At 32.4% G+C, this 19,926-nt stretch overlaps 2 protein-coding genes and 1 non-coding gene across 3 annotated transcripts; 1 reads left to right on the top strand and 2 right to left on the bottom strand.

Annotated features, from left to right (window-relative positions):
* Window positions 1-4,554: 4,554 nt before the first annotated feature.
* Window positions 4,555-14,104, bottom strand: LOC112722742 (mitotic spindle checkpoint protein MAD1). Its single transcript, XM_025773873.3, has 16 exons — window positions 13,763-14,104; window positions 13,563-13,662; window positions 13,323-13,483; window positions 12,934-13,131; window positions 12,755-12,847; window positions 12,413-12,529; window positions 11,190-11,437; window positions 10,464-10,635; window positions 9,129-9,236; window positions 8,826-9,029; window positions 8,282-8,444; window positions 7,594-7,684; window positions 7,424-7,493; window positions 5,908-6,036; window positions 5,672-5,710; window positions 4,555-5,289 (listed from the first exon to the last, which is right to left on the bottom strand). The coding sequence occupies exons 1-16, from the start codon at window positions 13,940-13,942 to the stop codon at window positions 5,200-5,202; spliced, it is 2,163 nt and encodes a 720-aa protein (XP_025629658.1). The 5' UTR covers window positions 13,943-14,104; the 3' UTR covers window positions 4,555-5,199.
* Window positions 14,105-14,160: 56 nt separating this feature from the next.
* On the top strand, window positions 14,161-14,234 carry TRNAV-AAC (transfer RNA valine (anticodon AAC)). The gene has a single exon. It is a non-coding gene; the product is annotated as a tRNA-Val (tRNA).
* Window positions 14,235-16,286: 2,052 nt separating this feature from the next.
* LOC112722741 (uncharacterized) lies at window positions 16,287-19,801 on the bottom strand. The gene is made up of 7 exons (XM_025773871.3): window positions 18,747-19,801; window positions 18,551-18,617; window positions 18,412-18,462; window positions 17,781-17,833; window positions 17,460-17,670; window positions 17,082-17,252; window positions 16,287-16,506 (listed from the first exon to the last, which is right to left on the bottom strand). Exons 1-7 carry the CDS (start codon window positions 19,565-19,567, stop codon window positions 16,450-16,452), a joined length of 1,431 nt encoding a protein of 476 aa, XP_025629656.1. The 5' UTR covers window positions 19,568-19,801; the 3' UTR covers window positions 16,287-16,449.
* Between the last annotated feature and the right edge of the window lie 125 nt (window positions 19,802-19,926).

Here is a 19,926-nt window from a genome sequence, read left to right as displayed (position 1 = left end):
ATTTACAATGGTGGAGTCTACAACAGTGAATTTCACATGCCTTTACCTTTTTTTATTAATTAGTTATTTATAATGCTTTTTTATTGTCATAAATTACCGGTAACAAATGAAAGGGCTTTTATGTCTAAAAAAATTAGAAAGGACGATTTTAATACTAAATAAAACATTGAGAACGATTTTGAATCGAAAATTAGGTTAGGGACGATTTTTATTTTGACCCTAAACGTTAGAGACCAAAACAATACTTATTCCTTATTATTATTATTATTATTATTATTATTATTATTTGGATTTATTTATTTTGTGTCTTAACTCTTAAGGATATACATTAAATTTGTAAATTAAATTCTTTTATTTAAAATATAAAAAATTTAAATTTTTAATATCTTTATTTTATATTCATTAAATAAAAACATTTAAAATTTTTTACTAACCGTAAATTTATCATATGTCCTAAAAAATATTATTATTATTTCCAACGTTTACTTTGCTGCCACCAAATCCAATTCTAATCCACTGAAAGAGGCGTGTATAATAGAGAGAAGGGAAGAAAGAAATTAGAAAGGATCAGTCATGATTCATGACTGTTACTTTTAAGGACATTATTATTTGGTATTTGTCATCACTCATCAGCTGTGGCTCTGCTGCTTTCACTCTTCTATTCTTGTATGTATTCCATTTTACATTTGATATGATGCGTTATCTTTGAAATTTAAAGCAACAGCATACTCATAAACTGGCTACAGAACTCAAGATTCTTTGAAATTTGTTTGATTTGATTTGATGTGTTACTTTTACTGCTACTTCCTTGCATTGGTGCAATATTATGTATATATATACACTTTTTTAGGGTTTCATTTATCAGGTACGTGGGTATATATTAGAGTAAAAATGATAAATAAATTTTTGGAGAATGAATCTTCTTATTTTTTTAAATTGAGGGAGTAAATTGTAATTTTTTATTTTTAATATTTTTTATATTTTTTTGTATTTATAAAATTAATGGTGAGAGATTATATTTTATTCTTTCAAGTGAGAAAAAATTAAAATATTAAAAGGATTAAATTCTAAATTTTTGAGGATTTACACTTTAAATGAATTAGTCCCTAAAAAAAATATCAACAGAGTTCTCTAAAATAGTAAATATGGATATCCTATTTTTAAATTAGTCTCTATAATTAAAGTAGAAGGTCTTAATTTAAATTTATTTATCCATATTTGTTATCTTAGAAGACTTTATTAATATTCTTTTTTAAAAAACTAATCTGTCTAAAATATAAATTCTCAAAAATTTATTTATCACTTTACTCTATATATTATGAATATATGTAATAGATTTTATACCTAATTGTCTACTCATCAAAGGTGAACTAAAATGAGAATTAAAATTAATAATTCATACTAAAAATTAATTACTCATATAAAATATATATTAAAAAATAAATTAAATAATATCAATATTTATTTATTTATTTATTTATTTATTTATTTATTTATTTATTTATTTATTGTGTATACTATTTTTAAAAAATTAATTGTTGGCTCTCGATGGTCAAATATCCAAAAAGTTATGCACACTGATGTAAAAGAAAAAAGTATGTATACATGGAAAATCATCTAAAACAATAGGATAGGCAAACCTTTTAAATTTGATATTGTCAAAGCTAGCCAGCAAATACAATTGATGGGGGTAAAGTCAAAAGGGGCCATACATATATAGTATGGGAAGAGTTTTAAGTGTATCGAGAACATTGGTGTTTCAATTATTTTAACCGTTGATCTGAATTATAAAAAATATATATAATATATATTAATTGAAATCAACGATTAAAATAATTAGAACACCGGTGTTCTCAGTATACTTGAAATTTTTCCAATAGTATATATGTATGAGTTGGTGGTTGGGCCACCCCACATAGAAAATGCAATTCATGTTCATGTCCATGCATCCATCCCATAACCCTAAAGCCCCTTGGCTCCTTCCTTCTCCTTTAATTTGCCTAAAAAAAAGTAGGCTTAATAATAACATATACATATCCACTCACATCACTACCTTACTTTTTGGGTGAAATTGCAATAAGTGACATATTGACTATCCTTATCATATTGCTGTTGAGCTTTATAATTAATTCCCCTAAGTGAAGGATCTCCTACGTATTTACATACATTGAATAATTTGTCATGGAAGATCCCTTTTCATTCTTCCTTTCTTACATTCAATTCATTAATGGAGTCCATGCAAGCATTGACATTTGTTTTGTTCTCCGTCCTATTCAAATTTGTACGCTTTGACTTTCTTCTATTTCTACCTGCACAACATAAGTGTTAACTGTTAAGTAAGCGTACCTTAATAAGCATGCTTCTTATAATAATCCAGATTATGTCAAACTTGAATGTGGGCTTTGAGAAAATTACATGATACTAGTAGGTAGTAGCTATGTCAGTGCAGCTTTCATAAGTCAACAATTTTTCTTTTTATTATGATTAGTTATAGTTTAATCTCCTGGTGATGATGATGAAAGCTCTTTCTAATTCTCATACAGGGAGCTTCACAATTCCTTCTTCATAATTTGATTATTTATAGAAACATGAAGAATAATTAAACACTAAAACACAACAAACAATTATATATTATATATTATATTTCTATTATATGTATGAGACGCTAGACAACCAGAATAAAATATAACTAAAACATTTCAAAACCTTATGATGATTATCGAATGAAGTAAAGTAAATAGAGCTTACTTATTCTTCTAATAATTAATAATTAATAATCATGAAGCAGCCATAATTTAGCTTTTGAAATTTCATTCAAAAGCTTAATTTAAATATAAGTTATATCATAGGCAAACTTTTGCTTATATATATATGTTGGCTTTCTAAGATGCCTCAAGTGTTGAACTAAATATGAATGTTATAACTTATAAGACTATAAGAGAGAATTTTTTTCTGTAGTCTGTACAATTAATTCACCAAATTAACATGCGGGTAGGAGTAGAAATAGGTTAGGTTAAGTCAGGTTTAAGTCTTAATAGGCCTAACCTATTCTGTAATTAATTGGTTTGAATCTGACTCAGTCTGTTATAGATTTTTTATAAAATACTAAGTCTAGTCAGTTATTCAGTTTAGCCTGATTTAAAATTTATTAAAAAATTTGATAATTTTTTTTATAAAAATAAAATATTAATTAAAAATTTATTTTTAATAAAAATATTTATATATAATATGTGATATTTAATATTTATAACAATTTTTAATCTTTTAAAGTATTTAAAATATATAAAAATATTTATAATAAAACATAATAAATTTAAAATATCTTATAATTTTGTTAATAATAAAAAATTATTTATATATTTAATTATGTTTTAACAGGTGCAGACAGGCCTGACAGGCCAGACTGTAAGTCTTTAATAGGCTGTCTGGCCTTTTTCTACTTTTATATAACGATAATGCTAAAGAGACAAAAAAAAAAATCAAAATTTACCTTATTTAATATTTATTAATTACTGTAGGTTTTAATTAATTTGGGCTAAATTTTTTTTTACCAAACATTTTCAATTTTTTTAATAGGATCGTTGTTGCGTTAAAAGTTGGAAAATAGACTTCCAAAAACACAATTAAATACTAATAAAATAAAGTCTTCCTATTACTTTAGTGCCGTGCAATTAAATTTAGAATTGATTGTCAGAAACTATATGAATCTTTGTGGCGGTGAATGGAGCTATACAAAAGCACTAATAAGTACAACCTAAGACTGAGACTCTCCGCAAGCTCCATGGCTATGTATGAACATCCAATTTATTGGAAGATAATTGTGCTCCTATTAAAAAAGGTAAATGCTAGAGTGTTTAAAAGGTGGTGCTTATTTACTAAAAAAGTTAAAAAATAATATTTAATTTAAAAGATATAATAATAAATAATTTTTAAAAAATTAAAATTTACTACAAAAGATAAGTTAAAGTTAGGCAAAATTTAGACACCAATTTATAGACACCATAAAATTGGTCATTAAAAAAAGTATAACCCACATAATTAATATCACAATACAATTTAGAAAGATAGTGTTGTCGTTCTTATTTTAATAATGTCATTTTTATTAAAAAAAATGGATGAAGTATCTTTTTTATTTTTGTTTCACTCAATTTTTGGTATTCTTGACAAGATATGAAATCGATATTATATCAAGATCTTAATTTGGAGAGCAGATACACTCCTTTAAAAAGGAATGAACTCGACCTAAGAATTATTAGTAGCAGTGTTGAAACAAATTGCGTTGAAATACTGCTAGCAAATTTATGTCAAATAAAGTAAAATGAATAAAGAAAAAAATAATTAAATAAAAAAACTTTGAATAAATGAAAGTGTAAAAAAAATTTAAGAACAAAAAGCATACTTTATCCTAAAAAATAGTATTCCCTTTTGCCTTTAGATGCTCGGTGTAAAGAAGCTAAAGTAACATCAACTAATACGCACATGCAAATACATAGACATAGACATACAATTTAACATGGTGATGAATGGTTCAGAGAAAACTGTAATGGCAAACAATTTGGCTTGAAACTAAGACAAAGCAACATGAATAATTAACTGTAATTTGACTGAACCCACTTGCACTTGGTGCAACACTAGCTAGTAGCTACCCTGAATCCTCTTGCCCGTTTCTATAGCTTTGCAATCTACTACCAAAACAGTGCATTGCAGTACCATGGCTACTAGACCCCCTACAAGTCTCACCAGTTACGCTCAGTCAGATCAGAACATCGCAATGTTACATTACTTTCGACCCCAAATTCATGCCAACATCTAGGGCACACTAGTAAAGTGATTCAACAAGATAAACCCTAGACAGGTAACTCAGCAATATATGATGTATATTTTTTCAAGGTGTTGTCTACAGTGTCGGGTGAAAATTTAATTTCCTAACACACACATACACTGGTAGAGCACACATTGACAGTTTTTCCTAAAATCATATATCAAGATCAAATTCAGCAATTTTGGCATAATTTTAAAAGGCACGAGAGAATTGGCCTTTTTCTCAAATCCAAGCTATCCATGTGGCAACAATTTCAGAATTCAAAACTTGAGTTGACCAACATTCAGAAGTTGGGGAGGCACCATGTACAACATATTGACATGAATGAGTGTTGTGACGAGACTGTATAATGTAGACTGTAGACAAGTTGGTTGAATTTAAGATAAGGTTCTTCTATTGAAGGACTCCACCGTTAGGTTGGCAGTGAAAGCAGGAATTGAATTCATCTTCCGAATGAATATCTCAACCTGGGAGTGTTTAAGTCAACAAACGCACCTTTCAGTAGAAGAAACAAGAACATATGACAAATTACGTACAATAAACTCAAAAAAGGTATACTTAGGCTGTTTTTTTATAGAAAAGCAAGTCCTAGAATGTCTATTTTTCTTGTGAAAAATATTCTCAATTATTTATATAAAACAAATGAATGTTTTTCTGCAAACACAGTTTTTCTCGTTACAAACTACTTGCTTAATGATTAGAAATTAGAATCGATGTATTAGATAATTATTAATAACAAAGTTATTCAACTAAATATTCCTTTCTAACGATATGTAGTGGAAAAAAATAAATATTTAACAGATGTATTTATTATTGAAAAATATTTCAACAAAATTTTAATTTCCTTACCTGACGAGATATCTCAGGCTGAGCTGTGTATTGGTTTACCTATTGTTATTGAGATGAAATGAAAGCAGCATATCAGAATGTTTACAAGCCATCATTGTGAAATCAACCTCAGAACATACTTTCATAAATTTTGTTGTTGGATTAACAAAAGCCTATCCAAACTGATTGTGTATAACTGAACACAGAATGTAGCCTCTTAATCTTCATTAAATCCAGTATAGAATTAAGAATCTTACCAAAATATTAGTATTCCCTGATTCATAGTCAAATTCAAGTTTCTCATCATCACTTTGTGCATAAATTGATTGCAAGGTAAATCGTGTCACTGGGATTCCATTTGGTCGCTGGTGTTCATCCATTACAATCTGCCAATTTGAATACCAACAAATTCAGAAGCGTTCTAGAATAAGTTGTCAGCTTCATCCAGTTCTAAAATAATGAGCAAAAGCTCAAGAGACAATTCCTTTGAGAGAGAACAACACAATATGGGCAGAACTATTGGATGGCGTGTTCTATTGAACAGAAAAGTGCAAACCATCTATCTATTATAATATATTAAAACAGAACATAAAGTAATGTTATGGTGAATGAATGACACATAAAGTTTTCCTAAAGTTTTAAGTTTCATATGAAATTGTCATGTCATCTATTGCAACAACATAGAAAAAAGTATCTATCTTAGAACTACATTTATACTACCATAAAGAATAGCATTTACATAATCAATCTAGCATTAATCTCATAATTTCACACACTAAATTATCTAATTCTAAAAATAAATAACATGAAAAATATCAATTCATATCAATGGTCAAAATTCTACTATTCTATATCCTATGTAAATAATAAATTTCATTTTATGAAAATCTATTTATTTATTCATCTATTTATCTATCAATTTATTTATAATCTATAAAAGAGAATACAAGTAATGACACAATAAACTCTTGACAATATTAGATAACTTCTAATGTTGCCATATAAATATTTTAGTGAAATTGTCATTTTATAGTTTTTTTATCACATCACTTTTATAATATATTAAAAGAGAGTCCAAAATAGTGAATAAATGACACATAAGGTTTTAAGTTTCATATAAAATTGTCATGTCATCCATTTTTCATTTTAACAACATAAAAAAAATCTATTTTAGAACTATATTTATACTACCACAGGAAATAACATCTATATAATCAATCTAGCATTAATTTCATTTCACACACTAAATTATCTAATTCTAAAAAAAATAATATGAAAAATATTAAATCATATCAATAGTCTAAATTCTAATATTATATATCCTATTTGAATAATAAATTTTATTATATAAAAATCTATTTATTTATTCATCTATCTATCTATCTATCTATCAATTTATTTATAATGTATAAAAAAGAATATCAAGTAATGACACAATAAACTCGTGACATATGAGATGACTTCTAATATTGCCACATAAATATTTTAGTGAAATTGCCATTTCATAATTTTTCTATCGATGTATGACATCACTTTTTATGTGAGATAGTTTTCCAGCATACCAACTTCACTACAAGCAATCTGTTATAGAAACCACCTCACAAAGAAGCATGCTAAAATGTTACTTGCAGATATAATGATTAAAAAAATGAATATGCATTATATTCAGTTAATTCACATTGTGTTTAAAAAACACCTTTTAGTGCAATAGTTTTATTTTATGCTATTTTTTCATGATGGATTTAAGTAAAACCAAATTCCCTATATACCAACCTTGTAACCAAAAAGCTCGCAGCATGCCCTCCGGAAGACTGAAATTCTGTCTGCAAACACAGTCTTGTATCTGTTCATGTTGTAAGCATTCTGTTATTCCAGAATCATATTGATAAAAAAAACATATAATGACGAAAAAGGTAGCCAGCTATAAACATCAAACAACACACCTTTCTTCTCGCTTCTCAAGTGTGGCAATTTGCTCCTTTAATTGCACTATCTTATCTGATATGTAGCTATCTACCAGCTTTCCAGTGTCACCTGAACAGTTAACAGTGATCAGGATGGAAGCCTTGGACAACTTTCGAACATGCTGCTGCTTTTTTTTTTTTCTTAATTTCTTTTTTTTCCCCATCGGGGGTGTGAAAAGGGAAGATTCTTGTTACAATTAATGTCAGCCTAAAGTAGAGATGTTAAGCTATTATCATAACGGCGTTGAGCTCTGACGACGGAAAATATACGAGAGACTACATTGGTGCACTTTTTTTAATCTGGGAGACCAAATTGTAACAATTAGAAAGTCAGGGACTAAATCAGTGCAACTTGCCAATCTCAGGGACCAAAGTGGGGCTTAACTCCTCCATCTCACTCTGTTTTCTGTTCCATTTAAATAACTTTCAGATGAGACCTCTAGACATTCTGTTTTCAAAGATTTGATATAAAGCAAACAATCTAATCTAAATCCGCAGATACTGACCAGAGGGACAAAAATAAATCAGTTTTTAGGCTCAATTCAGTCAGTATAAAATGCATAATCACTTGCAAAAGCAGGACTATCAAATCAGTTTCAAACTGTTCTTTGTCAAATCCTCAACTCTAATTACCTACTCTTCTAAACACAGATCTGTCATTGTGTACCTGATTGACCCTTCAATTCCTCAACAGCTTTCAATTTCTCTTTAGTTTTTTGCAGCTCGGTTTGCAGTGCTTCTATGGTTTGTTTGGCCTCATTATCAACAGTAAGGGTATTCACCATCCGCAGAACTTTTGTATTAGCAGCAGAAAAATCACCATGACCCAACTATAGAAGGAAAAGCAAAGATTAGAAGGTCAGATATCCATCAAACAAGAACAAAAATGCTAAGTGTGGGTGAAACAGTTTTGAAGTTAAATAAAAAAAAAAAAGAGAGAGAGAGATTAGTGAATACTGTATCTTGTGAAAAATGTTGGTTGCTCAAAATATATTTTAATTGAAATTTGAAAACTCCAATGAAGCCCTAGTTTACTTAACAAAAGAAGTAATTACATCTTTTTTATCAGAGTCTATACATGACAAGTAGAACCATACCAATGTTCATAGTAAAGATGGCTATTAAACAAATAGGAGGAACTTCAATATTAAATTCTTTGCACTTGAAAATTGAAAAACTAAACATAAATAAACGGCTAAATCAGCACCAACCTTTGCCTCTAATAAAGAAATCTCTGAACGGAGGCGGTCACTCTCCCTCTCCAATGACTTAATTCTTTTTAACTCATTATGCAACTTTTCATTAAGTAACTTGATTTCCTCATGTTGACGATTATTAACTGCTCTCTGCTCATGTAAGGCACTTTCTAATTCTTTAATACAGTCATCTTTCTTTGCAAGAGATGATTCAAGGTCCTGTTTGTATCAACCAAACAAAAAAGTTAAACAAAAAAGGTAAACAAAAAAGAGATCACACAATGACTGAAATGATAACAGGAAAGGGAAAAGTGCAACCTGAAGGGCCTGCAGAGTGCTAATACTCTTAGATCCATCTGCTGCTTCATCATTCTTCAAATTGGACATATTTCTTAATTTGTTTCTTTCCTCAGTAACAACAGCAAGCTGAAATGGCAAGATACATGTAATTGATATAACAGAACTAAAATTATTGGCCGACATAGTAATATAACTGTCATGCAGTGATTATCCACTATTATCATGAATAGACTTGCCTAGAAGTTTAGCTAGTTGTTGCCCAAATAATGGCTGTTTCAAAACAGATCCAAAGTATAATACGGCAGAAAGTTATGGTAGGAAATTACATGAAATATTGAGAAACATGAAAGATTCAAAAGAAATATCAAAACTTTCAATTAAATGGAAGTGATATTTTAACACTGACTGTCAAGCATAGTCGTGTACAGTAAACAACATGGAAACAACAATCAAGCTTTGGGGCTAATAGTGCAAGTTCACAAACTTCAGTAGAGCTAGAGCAGAAGGGGTGATTGCACCAAACAGTACTTTGCAACAGTATGGTTGTCTTAAGACAAAAATACACAAGATACAAAATAAATATACAAAGTCTTTTCTTCCCTGTACAATCAGCATGAAAAATACGGAAACTGAATAGAATATTTTGATACTTATCACAACTTTATCCATTCAAGATAAAAAGCCATAAAGTTATAAATTGACACTTAAATGCTTCATTCCATAGGCATGTTGTGATCAAGTCTCTGAAAGTTGTGTTCGCATTAATTTCACTTATAATACACGATAACTTTGCAAGTAATGAACCTACGCACTGCACATGAAGTAGGAAGGTAAAAGATCAAGGCTGCAGAAGTTTCAAATATCAGTGTTGGACAAATATGAATATGTTGCTTGAGTGATTTATAGATTGATGGGAGAATTAAACTTGTAATGAAAAGTAAGATCTGTGAATATAGTTTATAACAGGCATAGATGTTATTCATACTGAGCTGAAAAATATCAATAGAACAGAGAAAAAAAATAGAGGTTATAAAGCAGCTATGGAGTATTTCCTTGGAATTAGTGATGAAAAGTCCATTCTAGATAGTATACCCAGCATTCAAACTATCTCCTATTCCAAGCATCTAAATCACTTCTAGATATTGTTGAAAGCCACAACCTGGTAGCCAAATATTTATCTGTTAAAACATTCTAAGCTGTTTTTACCACTGCTGTTTCAATTGTCCATATTGTATGTTCTACATTAAACTCATTATCTAGAATAAACATATAAAAAGAAATCCAAAGACGATACCGGAACACTAATGAACAAGTAAAGCATCTATTATTGAAGCTGTCTCATTAAACACTAACCATTAACTCAATCTGTTTAATCTCCGATTTTAATGCTTCTGCCTTCTCTTTGGCCAATGCAGCCTCAGACTCAGCACTTTGTTTACCAATTTCAGCAACATCCAGAGCTACTTGCAATTGCTTCACACGGGAAGTTTGTTCACCCTCCTTCTGTTTGCCATCAATGATCTCTCTGCATTGATAGAAAATAACAATGTCATGATCAAATGACAGTACACTACACGAGGATGCACAGGCATCTACACTAATACCCCCCCCCCCAAAAAAAAAAAAAACCAAAAAAAGAAAAAAAAAAGTGTGGTGCCAAAAAAGCAAAAAGAAATCTCATTATGAAGGGATTGCAGGTCTTATACAAATCCAATTCATCATCATTTTTGAAGTGACACAGTTAAAATGGATAGATAGAAAACTCTTGATGCACCAGCATTGGTTAATCTCTCCATCAAAATGATTTCCTAAAGTAGTGCAATTTGTGCACCAATAAAAGAAGTGCCTTATGGGACATTAGAGATAAAATTGCTTGGAATGAGCCCAGTAGATCTCATAATCTCCACAACCTCAAGTTGCCCACAAAGAAAGAAATATTACTAAGGGTCAAGTTCAGCTTTAACCAAAAATAAAATATAAAATTAAACAATACTCCAGAACAATTATTCTGGACAATGTTTCTACTGCCTCAAATCTATGAATAGAGCTGAGGAAACACATTTTTAGCTACTCACGTACTTCTGTAAAGCTGAAAACTTTATAGGTATGTCCTCAAAGCATGAGACACCAGGAATATCTTTAATCATTAATCTCCAAGAGGATATCTGATCCTCTAACTTTTCAATATTTAGCTGGACATCCTGTAATTTGGACAGCTCAGATTCTACTCTTTCCCGGCGGCTCTTCTCCTCCAACAATTTTTCCTTCAAAAGTTCAACGTTCTCATAACTCAATCTTAGCTTTCTCGCTTCCCTTACTTCAGTTTCCTAAAATATCAAAGTAATCAGGATATATTTTTCAGATTATGACAGAATGAAAGCCAACAAAGGCAATAATCTAGTATTCTCCATTTTTAAACAAAAGTGTTCATGAATTAAACAAAACACACATAAAAAGAAGCCTGCAAGGCATAGGATAAGATGCTATCCTAAATAACAGACAAACAACAAACAACAACAATAAAACCTTATCTCACTATGTGGAGATATCCTAAATAACATTAAGGAAAAAAAAACTATAGTTAAAGGAATCAAAAATAAAAAAAATACTGCCTCCTTACGAAGCATACAACTTAACAAACATTGCACTGAATATGGACTTCTGTGTCTGTTCAGAAAATCATTTGAGTTACACCTAAACCAGTAACTATTCTTTTAATTCATTTATGCATGAGAAAAAGACAAATAGGTTCTTGACCTTTTGATCTGCGGACATTTAAGTCCTCGAGGATTTGAAAATACATTTAAGTCTCTGACCTTTTCAAAACCTAGATCGATCCCTTATGTTCACTTGGGTTTGTCAGACCCAACGGAAAAATCAAAAGTGACTCCTGTTGTACTGACCTGGTTGACACTGATGCACACGTGAGAGAATTTTTAAAATGGGACAAATTAGATCCAGGGATCGATGTGTCCAAATTTTGAAGAGGCCAAGGACTTAAATGTATTTTTATATCCCCAAGGACTTAAATGTCTGCGGACCAAAAAGTCAGGGATCGATTTGTCCTTTATTAAACATGAACAGAAGCCATAACTGCTTGATACAAACACATTCTATAGGAAAAACCTTTCCTTTTTATATCCAAATAATTCAACAAATAGTGGCACCTTTAAATTTACGAGAATACCACTTGATTAATTACTGGTACCAGTCCACACATCAAGTCATTGACACATGAAACTTCTACAATCACCACAAAAAATGAATTGAAGTTCAAGAAAAACAAATGGAAGCAATCTTACATAATTCTGAAGCTCTTGTTGCAACTCTTTAACTAAAACACTACTCTCCGTGGAAGAAATTTCGCGGGAGGCCAAAGTTGCTAGTTTTTTCTCAACTTCAATCTTCTCATGCAAACACTACCAACACAAATCAAGATGTAAAACCAAAATAAGTTCATAAAAAAAAGGAAAAAAAGGTATATCATAATGAAATGAAGTAAAGATATAAATCCAACAGAAAGCTGACCAGAAGAATTCAAATCATCCAGAATAAAATTTTAACATTGCATGCTATGCAATGTTCACAGAAGATTCTCAAAGGAACATATAAAGCCAAATGAGCAACTAATTAGATATCTAAACCTCATTGAGTCGGTCCTTCAGATGTTCCAATTGCTCTTTCAGAAGCTCTGCTTCTTTCTCCGCATTATTAGCTCTACATTCCACTTTTTCCAGCTACAATGAAAGAACTGCACAACTTAAGCAAGAACTCGTAGCTATAAACATCCAGCTTAGTTTGCACACCAAATATTGCCACTTACATTTGCAGTTATTTTAGAAACAGAAAACTTCGAGTCCCTTTTCAGTTGTGTAAGTTCATCGTTAAGTCGCTGTTTCTCTCTCTCTGTACTCTCCGAAAGATGGCTGAGCTTTCCTTCTAAAGATTTTGCTTTTTCTTCTGTTGAAGCAGCATGTGACTCGGCCTTCGCACGAATGTTCATCTCATTTTGGAGCTTAACCTAGACTCCACAGGATTAGATAAGAAAAAACACTAGTAACATTGGCGAGTAACAAGGTTCAAATTCAACAGTTCAATAGACATTATCATCAACCAGACCACCAAACTCAGCTTCCTGCTAAAAAATGCATATTGGTACAAAAGTATTTATTCGTCTTCTAAAAGAGAAGTATGCAGAGAATTAAAATCTACCTCAAGATCACTGTTTAACTGTATTTGTTTTCTCAATCGTTCTTGAGATTCAGTAACCTCCTTCAGAAGCTGTTCTTGGAGTGCGTGCTCGCGGCCTTTAGAAGCAGCAAGTTCCTGTTGGGTGTATGATAACTGGTCAAGAAATTTCTTCCTCTCAGACTCTGTAGCAAATTAATTAATTAGAAGCTAAAAAAGGTATCAGAAAAGGAAACATGGTTCGGGTAGAAAGCAGATACGAACCAACTTTACGGAAATTAATATCCAATGCCTCCAATTTAGATTGATAATCACGAACTTGGTTTTCAGCTGTGCTTAAGGCCTCTATGAACTCGGCTTTAACCTGAAACAATTCATATGAATAATGTTTAGATGAAGAGGTTGAGAAGAACGTTGCAGAATGAAAATGAAAATGGACTGGGAAGAGATAATGGGAAACACACCATTTGGCGACACTGATAGGTGCAGAGAAAGTGGGTGTTATCGAGATCCTGCGCCGCGGACTCAGGCAAAGGCGCCGGCGGAGGAGGATCCTCGTAGATAACGAGCTGACGATTGGCGTCGGAGTCGGAGTCGGCATCGGCGCGTGGCCTCTTGGATGGGGGAGGAGTCCTCAATATCATTCTTCTTTTCTCTTCGCTGCACTTGGAACAATCAAATCAATCTTCCACAATATGCACCGCACCCTGTCACCCTTCTCTCTTTCTCTCTCTTATTTGAAATTGAAACCAGCCCCCCCCCAGCACAGGCGCCACTTCAAACCCCAGGGATTACAAGTTACAACCATCGCAGAAAGAAATGTACTCTATAAAATTTAAAAATCTCGAAGGATTTGCATCTAGGTGTCGTGGTGTAGTTGGTTATCACGTCAGTCTAACACACTGAAGGTCTCCGGTTCGAGTCCGGGCGACGCCATTTTATAATAGGTTATTATTTAATGATTTTAACTTTTGTTTTTGTTATTCATTTCCGTTGATTATCTTCCACTTGAATATTTAGAGGCCCTAGGTCGGAAAATGTAGTTTGTTGGTGTGGGTGAACATTCAAGTGAGTTTAGTCCTTCCCTTGATTATTTAGTCCATTTTTATTGGTTTTTTGCTCAAGGTCCACGAGTTTTCTATTGAAATTTTGTTAATGAACAGCTAATATTGAAAAAAGTTGTTTGCATAAGGTTTGTTTACCATCTTGATCTTCATGGTCAAGAGGGAAATATCATGAACAATATAACTCAAAATAACTATTGTGGAAATTAATATGGATCCAAAGCACCTCAAAATAATGTTTGAGGTTTCTCCTCTCTCTTGTAAGTTGGTGTCCCACTTTATTATACACTTACATCGTATAATTAAGTGCTTGAAGAGGCTAAGCTGTAGTTTTCGTATTTTGTAGCAAAAATGGTCGTCACCATGCAGGTTGTCTAAATTTGGGAGTGATCATGAGCTGCTCTTGTGACTTTATTTTGTAACTTTACATGCTTACATGTGTTGAATTTTGACCAATACTGCCATTTACTCCCGTAATATTTTACGGGATCATTTAAGTATTTAACTGATTAGGGAATATTAGAGCATGAATACATCATTTGGTAAGAATAATAACGGGTAATGAAACATGTAGAGACACTAACTAAGATCGAAACCAAAAAAAGAAAAGAAAAGAAAAGATAGTTTGTTTATTCCATAAGCGGTTTAGCGGCTATAACATTGTGATATATATCCCCCTATAAAACATGAATATTTCGTTAAGTTGTTTTATCTGTTACTCAAACACGACACTCATCTGATACATATTTCACACACGTCATTTGTATTTAATTGTATTTTAATAAAAAAGAAAAAATATTTTTTTAGACATTTTAAATACATCTAAATATTATTATATGTGAGCAAATTCAACTTTATCATTAACCTATATTAAGTTTTAGAGTTAGTCTAATTGATTACCGGTAGGTAGATAGATAGATAAACACTTTGATAAATTCTTGTCTTTTTAAGTAATTTAGTTGTTATATATAATAACGTGATATATACGTGTGTAATACATAAAAGAGAGAGACATACACAAAAGAGAAAATGTATTTTGCGAGAATATATATTTTTTCTTCAGTTGTAGAGTTAAACGATGGAGTTGGTATTTATTTAACATAGATAAATGGATAGATAAATAAATAGCATGCAATTTTCATTCACTAGTCTCACGCTATGATGGTAATGTGTCAGTAGCGTTTGGAAAAAAATAAAAGACTGTGACTGAGAAAGAGAAATTAAAAAACAAAGATTGAGAGATGAAAACTAATTAAGTCTATATTATATTTAGTGTAAAATGTATATGATTGATTTATGTTTTAATATCCTATTTAATGGGAGTAAATGTACTGATGAGGTGAGAGATTAGGGATAAAATGGAGGTGAGGTAGCAAAAGTAAAGATGGTGGAAGGAGTAGAATGAAAAAGTTAGATCATGATATTTTTGAAAATAAATATTAATAAAATTTCAATCTCTGTTACTAAAAATTTTAGTCCTGTTGCCTCTATTTTTGACCCCCAAACACTACCTAACTGGCCTATAGACTATAGTGTATTTAGCTCATTTCTAAAAATTTCATACCATATGGTCATATGACATGTAAAGGTCATTTAATATAACACATCAATGAATCTATAATAATAACACTTAAAATGATTGATAGACTCTAATTTCAAAGAAAAAATATAATAATTTTATAATATTGATAATTAAAATGAATCATCTTCACATACTTGAGAATAAGCAAGCGTTTACTCGTTTTAAATAATTGAGCTGTAGATTATCAAGACTAACCAGATTGAAATACATTGTTCTAAAGATATAATATAGGTCCATTGTTTTAAACCAAGATGTATGAAGTTGATCTTGGAGGAATGAGTTTGACAATTTTAAGGCAATAAAGGGGTTGGGTGCACTCTAGGACAAACATTCGCAGAAAAATTTCGAAGGTTTTCTAATGTGTGTATTTTGTTAATTAATGATCATCAATTCAGCTGTACATATATAAGATATTCCTGGCAAGATATAATATTCACAAGATAACAATTACCATTTACATATTTACAAATGAAAATTACCACCATGCCGTAGTGTTTACTTTCTATTAGATACCTTCCTTAAAAGGACCAGAATCATGCAACAGCTTCATAACAAGCTTCACCTGCAGAGGCAAAAGAGTCAAAGTCATAGCCCGCGAGTTCAGAACCATAAGAACATGAATGTAAAATGACATCATTCAGATATATCAAAAACAAGAACAAAAGGAGGCAGATAAGACTCCTCCAGGCTCGAAACCTTCTGTGAAGATTAAATAAGGATATTGCATGTTACTGTTTTGTTGCTAAATTAAGGGTTATTTTGGTGAATCCACTATCATATGTCTCAAAACGAAAATGGAAATTGCATCCCAGCACTCAACATTTGGGCCTCTGACTCCAAATGTTTAAAAGAGGAAAAACACATCCTACTACTCAAATATGATGTCATCCTAGCAGTTACTCTGCAAGGAAAATCTATCAACTAAATTTATTGTACAATCAAACATTTCATATCATTAGCAAGAAATGGATCCATTTGATAAAATGATTTATAAGAAGTAGTAGAACAAGATCCATTTGATAAAATGATTTTATAAGAAGTAGTAGAACAAGAGTGAACAAAGAAAGGTGAGACACTAAGCAGCATACATGCATAATAACTTAGAAGAATCTACCTTCATGAACAAATTCATCATACCTGAGAAGTTTCACGTATTAAGAAGTCTTCTATAGCTCTCCTAAATTCTTCATCAAGAAGGTAATGGCAGCTATAAGTTGTCACAGGAAGATACCCTCGCTGAATCTTATGCTCACCCTGAGCTCCAGCTTCCACCGTTTTAAGATCGAGTTCAATAGCTGCTTCGATTGCCTGCAATGTTACGAAATACAAATACAAAATGCATAAGCTGACTCCACAGGAAGCCAAAGGGAAGGTCTATTCCATAAAAGATACGATGGAAGAAGTATCTGATGTAAAACTTTAGCATTATATTCCAACCATAAAATCAGAACCAAGCAAAAAATATGGGAAACAGATCAAAAAACAACTTTGGGGAAAAAATCACAGAATGTAAACCTGGTAATAACATGCTTCAAAATGCAAACTTGGATAGTAAGCTCGTGGGTGACATCCCCATAGGCGTCCAAACAAAGTATCACCTCCTATAAGATTTAGGGCACCAGCAACTAGTTCATCCCCTTCTTCAGCAACAACAAGTAGTACCTGATCTCCCATTTTTGACCCCAGCTCATGAAAAAAATCACGTGTCAGGTATGGAGTACCCCATCTGTCAATAGACAAAGGATGCTGCATTATTAAGTGTGGTTACTTCAACAATTCCATCTTGCAAAAATTAGTTCTTATCACATTTGATGGGTTCAATCAAAGGAAACATACTTGTTATCAGTTGTGTTCCGATAGAAATTATAGAAAGAATCCCAATGTGTTGCCTTCCATTACATAAACATGAGATAATGAGTTAGCAAATAACAAGAAACAGACACTAAGTTTTAACAGAATATATAAAAACACACACCAAAACTAAACTGTTATCAGTGCTATGAAATGATTAAAAGAGTACAAGCATTAGGGCGGATGCTCTTATGGACATATCTTCCTAAGGTACTAAAAGCTATATGATGAAACCGTCTAACTTTTTAAGTTAAGAATTGCATGATCAAGACATCATTTCATCATGTCATTCATGTGTAATTCAATTTTACTTTTGAATAGTTTGCTAAGAGCATGTTTCTCTGCACCTCTTATTTATTAAAGAGAAAAGGATGATTTCAAATATGTTTTGCTTTCAATTGTAAGTTTGCCAGCAGAGATCATTTGGCCTAGACCAGTTCAACAGAAGATCATCAATATATGAGACAGAAAAACACATGATGATATATGGTTAAATATAATGTTTCCATAAATCATTTTCTCTAACTAATATATGCTTAAAATCTTCAATAGTAACCATATCGACTAACTTGTTAAGAAAATGCAATCCTTCAAATATCAAAGTCTTGCAAAGTACCTTTATTTCATAACCCCGGAGCCTTTTCATAATCAAGTTCTGGGCTGAGATCTGCAGATACACAAATAATATGACAAATCCAGGAACATATGACAAAATTCTTCTCATGTCATTAAATGCTTTTGCAACCAATACAAACCTTTTTGCGCTCTTGGCGTATATTTTTCCTTTTACTTTGCTTCATGTCCATCAAAAAGTCATCAAACCTGCCAACAAAAAATAATTGTATGGAATATTGACCAATGCTACGAACTTATATTGCATATTTGCATGCATCTTCACAGGCCCAGATATCCTAAACCCTAAACCCTAAAAGAAATGCTTGGATGACTCACTTTTTGTAGTTGCGGTTTTTCCAGTGGTACTGCATTCCAATCCTGGGCAAGAACCCTTTTTGGCTGAGTTGAAGGCACTCACTCTCAGTGGGGAAAGTAACATGCAAGGACGAAATCTGAGACTTGGCAGCGATATCCTTCATGGCAGAGAGGAGGATGTCAAAGGTTTCACTCTTGAAGGGAGTATCGCGGAGCAAGATTCTTGGCCCCGTCACGGGACTGAAGGGGACACAGCATTGCAGCTTCGGGTAATACCTGGATCCGTACGAATAGTATGCATTGGCCCAGGAGTGATCGAACACGAACTCGCCGTACGAGTGGCTTTTCAGGTAGAGGGGAACGGCGGCCACCACGGGGCGGGAGGAGGACGACTCGTCCCGGGCCACCACGTGGTGCGGGGTCCAACCGGTTTGGGCGACGGCGGAGCCGGAGGTCTCCAAGGTGGAGAGGAAGGCGTGGGTCACAAAGGGATTGAACTTGCCGGGGGCAGTGGCATCCACCGCGCACGCGTCCCATTCAGCGGCTGCAACCTCTGAGATTGAAGACAGAACCGATACACTTATCACTTTGTTATTGTTAGTGCCTTCTGGCTCTGGCGCTGTGAGAGTGAATAGTTGTTGTTGTTGTTGTTGTTGTTGTTGGATTTGCGTGGAGTTGGTTTTTCTGCCAAATCCCCAAAAGAGTGCAGTGATTCTACTAGTGGCAACGGTGCATGAGAATGAGGATGGCTTCTTCTCCTTCTCCGACAAGTCGAATCTGCGGCCGAGAAATGGGGAAGGAGGAATGCAGCATCTCACGATAACGCTGCCGCACACTGCCATTGCAACTTCTCTTCTCCCGAACGTTACTTTGCCACGTCGCCAACAATGAGAACCTCATATTATAACCACAACTCCTGATACTTGATTTGATTGCTACAACTGAATTAACACCCACGACCAAAGTGAAAGTGCCCCAAAAATTGTATTTTTTTTTTTAATTTTTATTTGACTTACTGAAGCCACTTCACTATTATATCACTTCTAGAGTTCTAGTGGCTTTGACACCAAGAATAAGGACAACAATTTCACATAGGGTGTGTTTGAAATGATAAATCCTTTTCCTTTTAGACGTATTTGAATTGAGTTAATTTTAAATCAAACAGAATGTTTACAATAATTGAAAAAAAAATAGAATTGAA

The sequence above is a fragment of the Arachis hypogaea genome, chromosome 11, assembly GCF_003086295.3.
Source record: "Arachis hypogaea cultivar Tifrunner chromosome 11, arahy.Tifrunner.gnm2.J5K5, whole genome shotgun sequence".
In the NCBI taxonomy this organism is placed as follows: Eukaryota; Viridiplantae; Streptophyta; class Magnoliopsida; order Fabales; family Fabaceae; genus Arachis; species Arachis hypogaea.
This window is presented reverse-complemented; position numbering and strand designations above follow the sequence as displayed.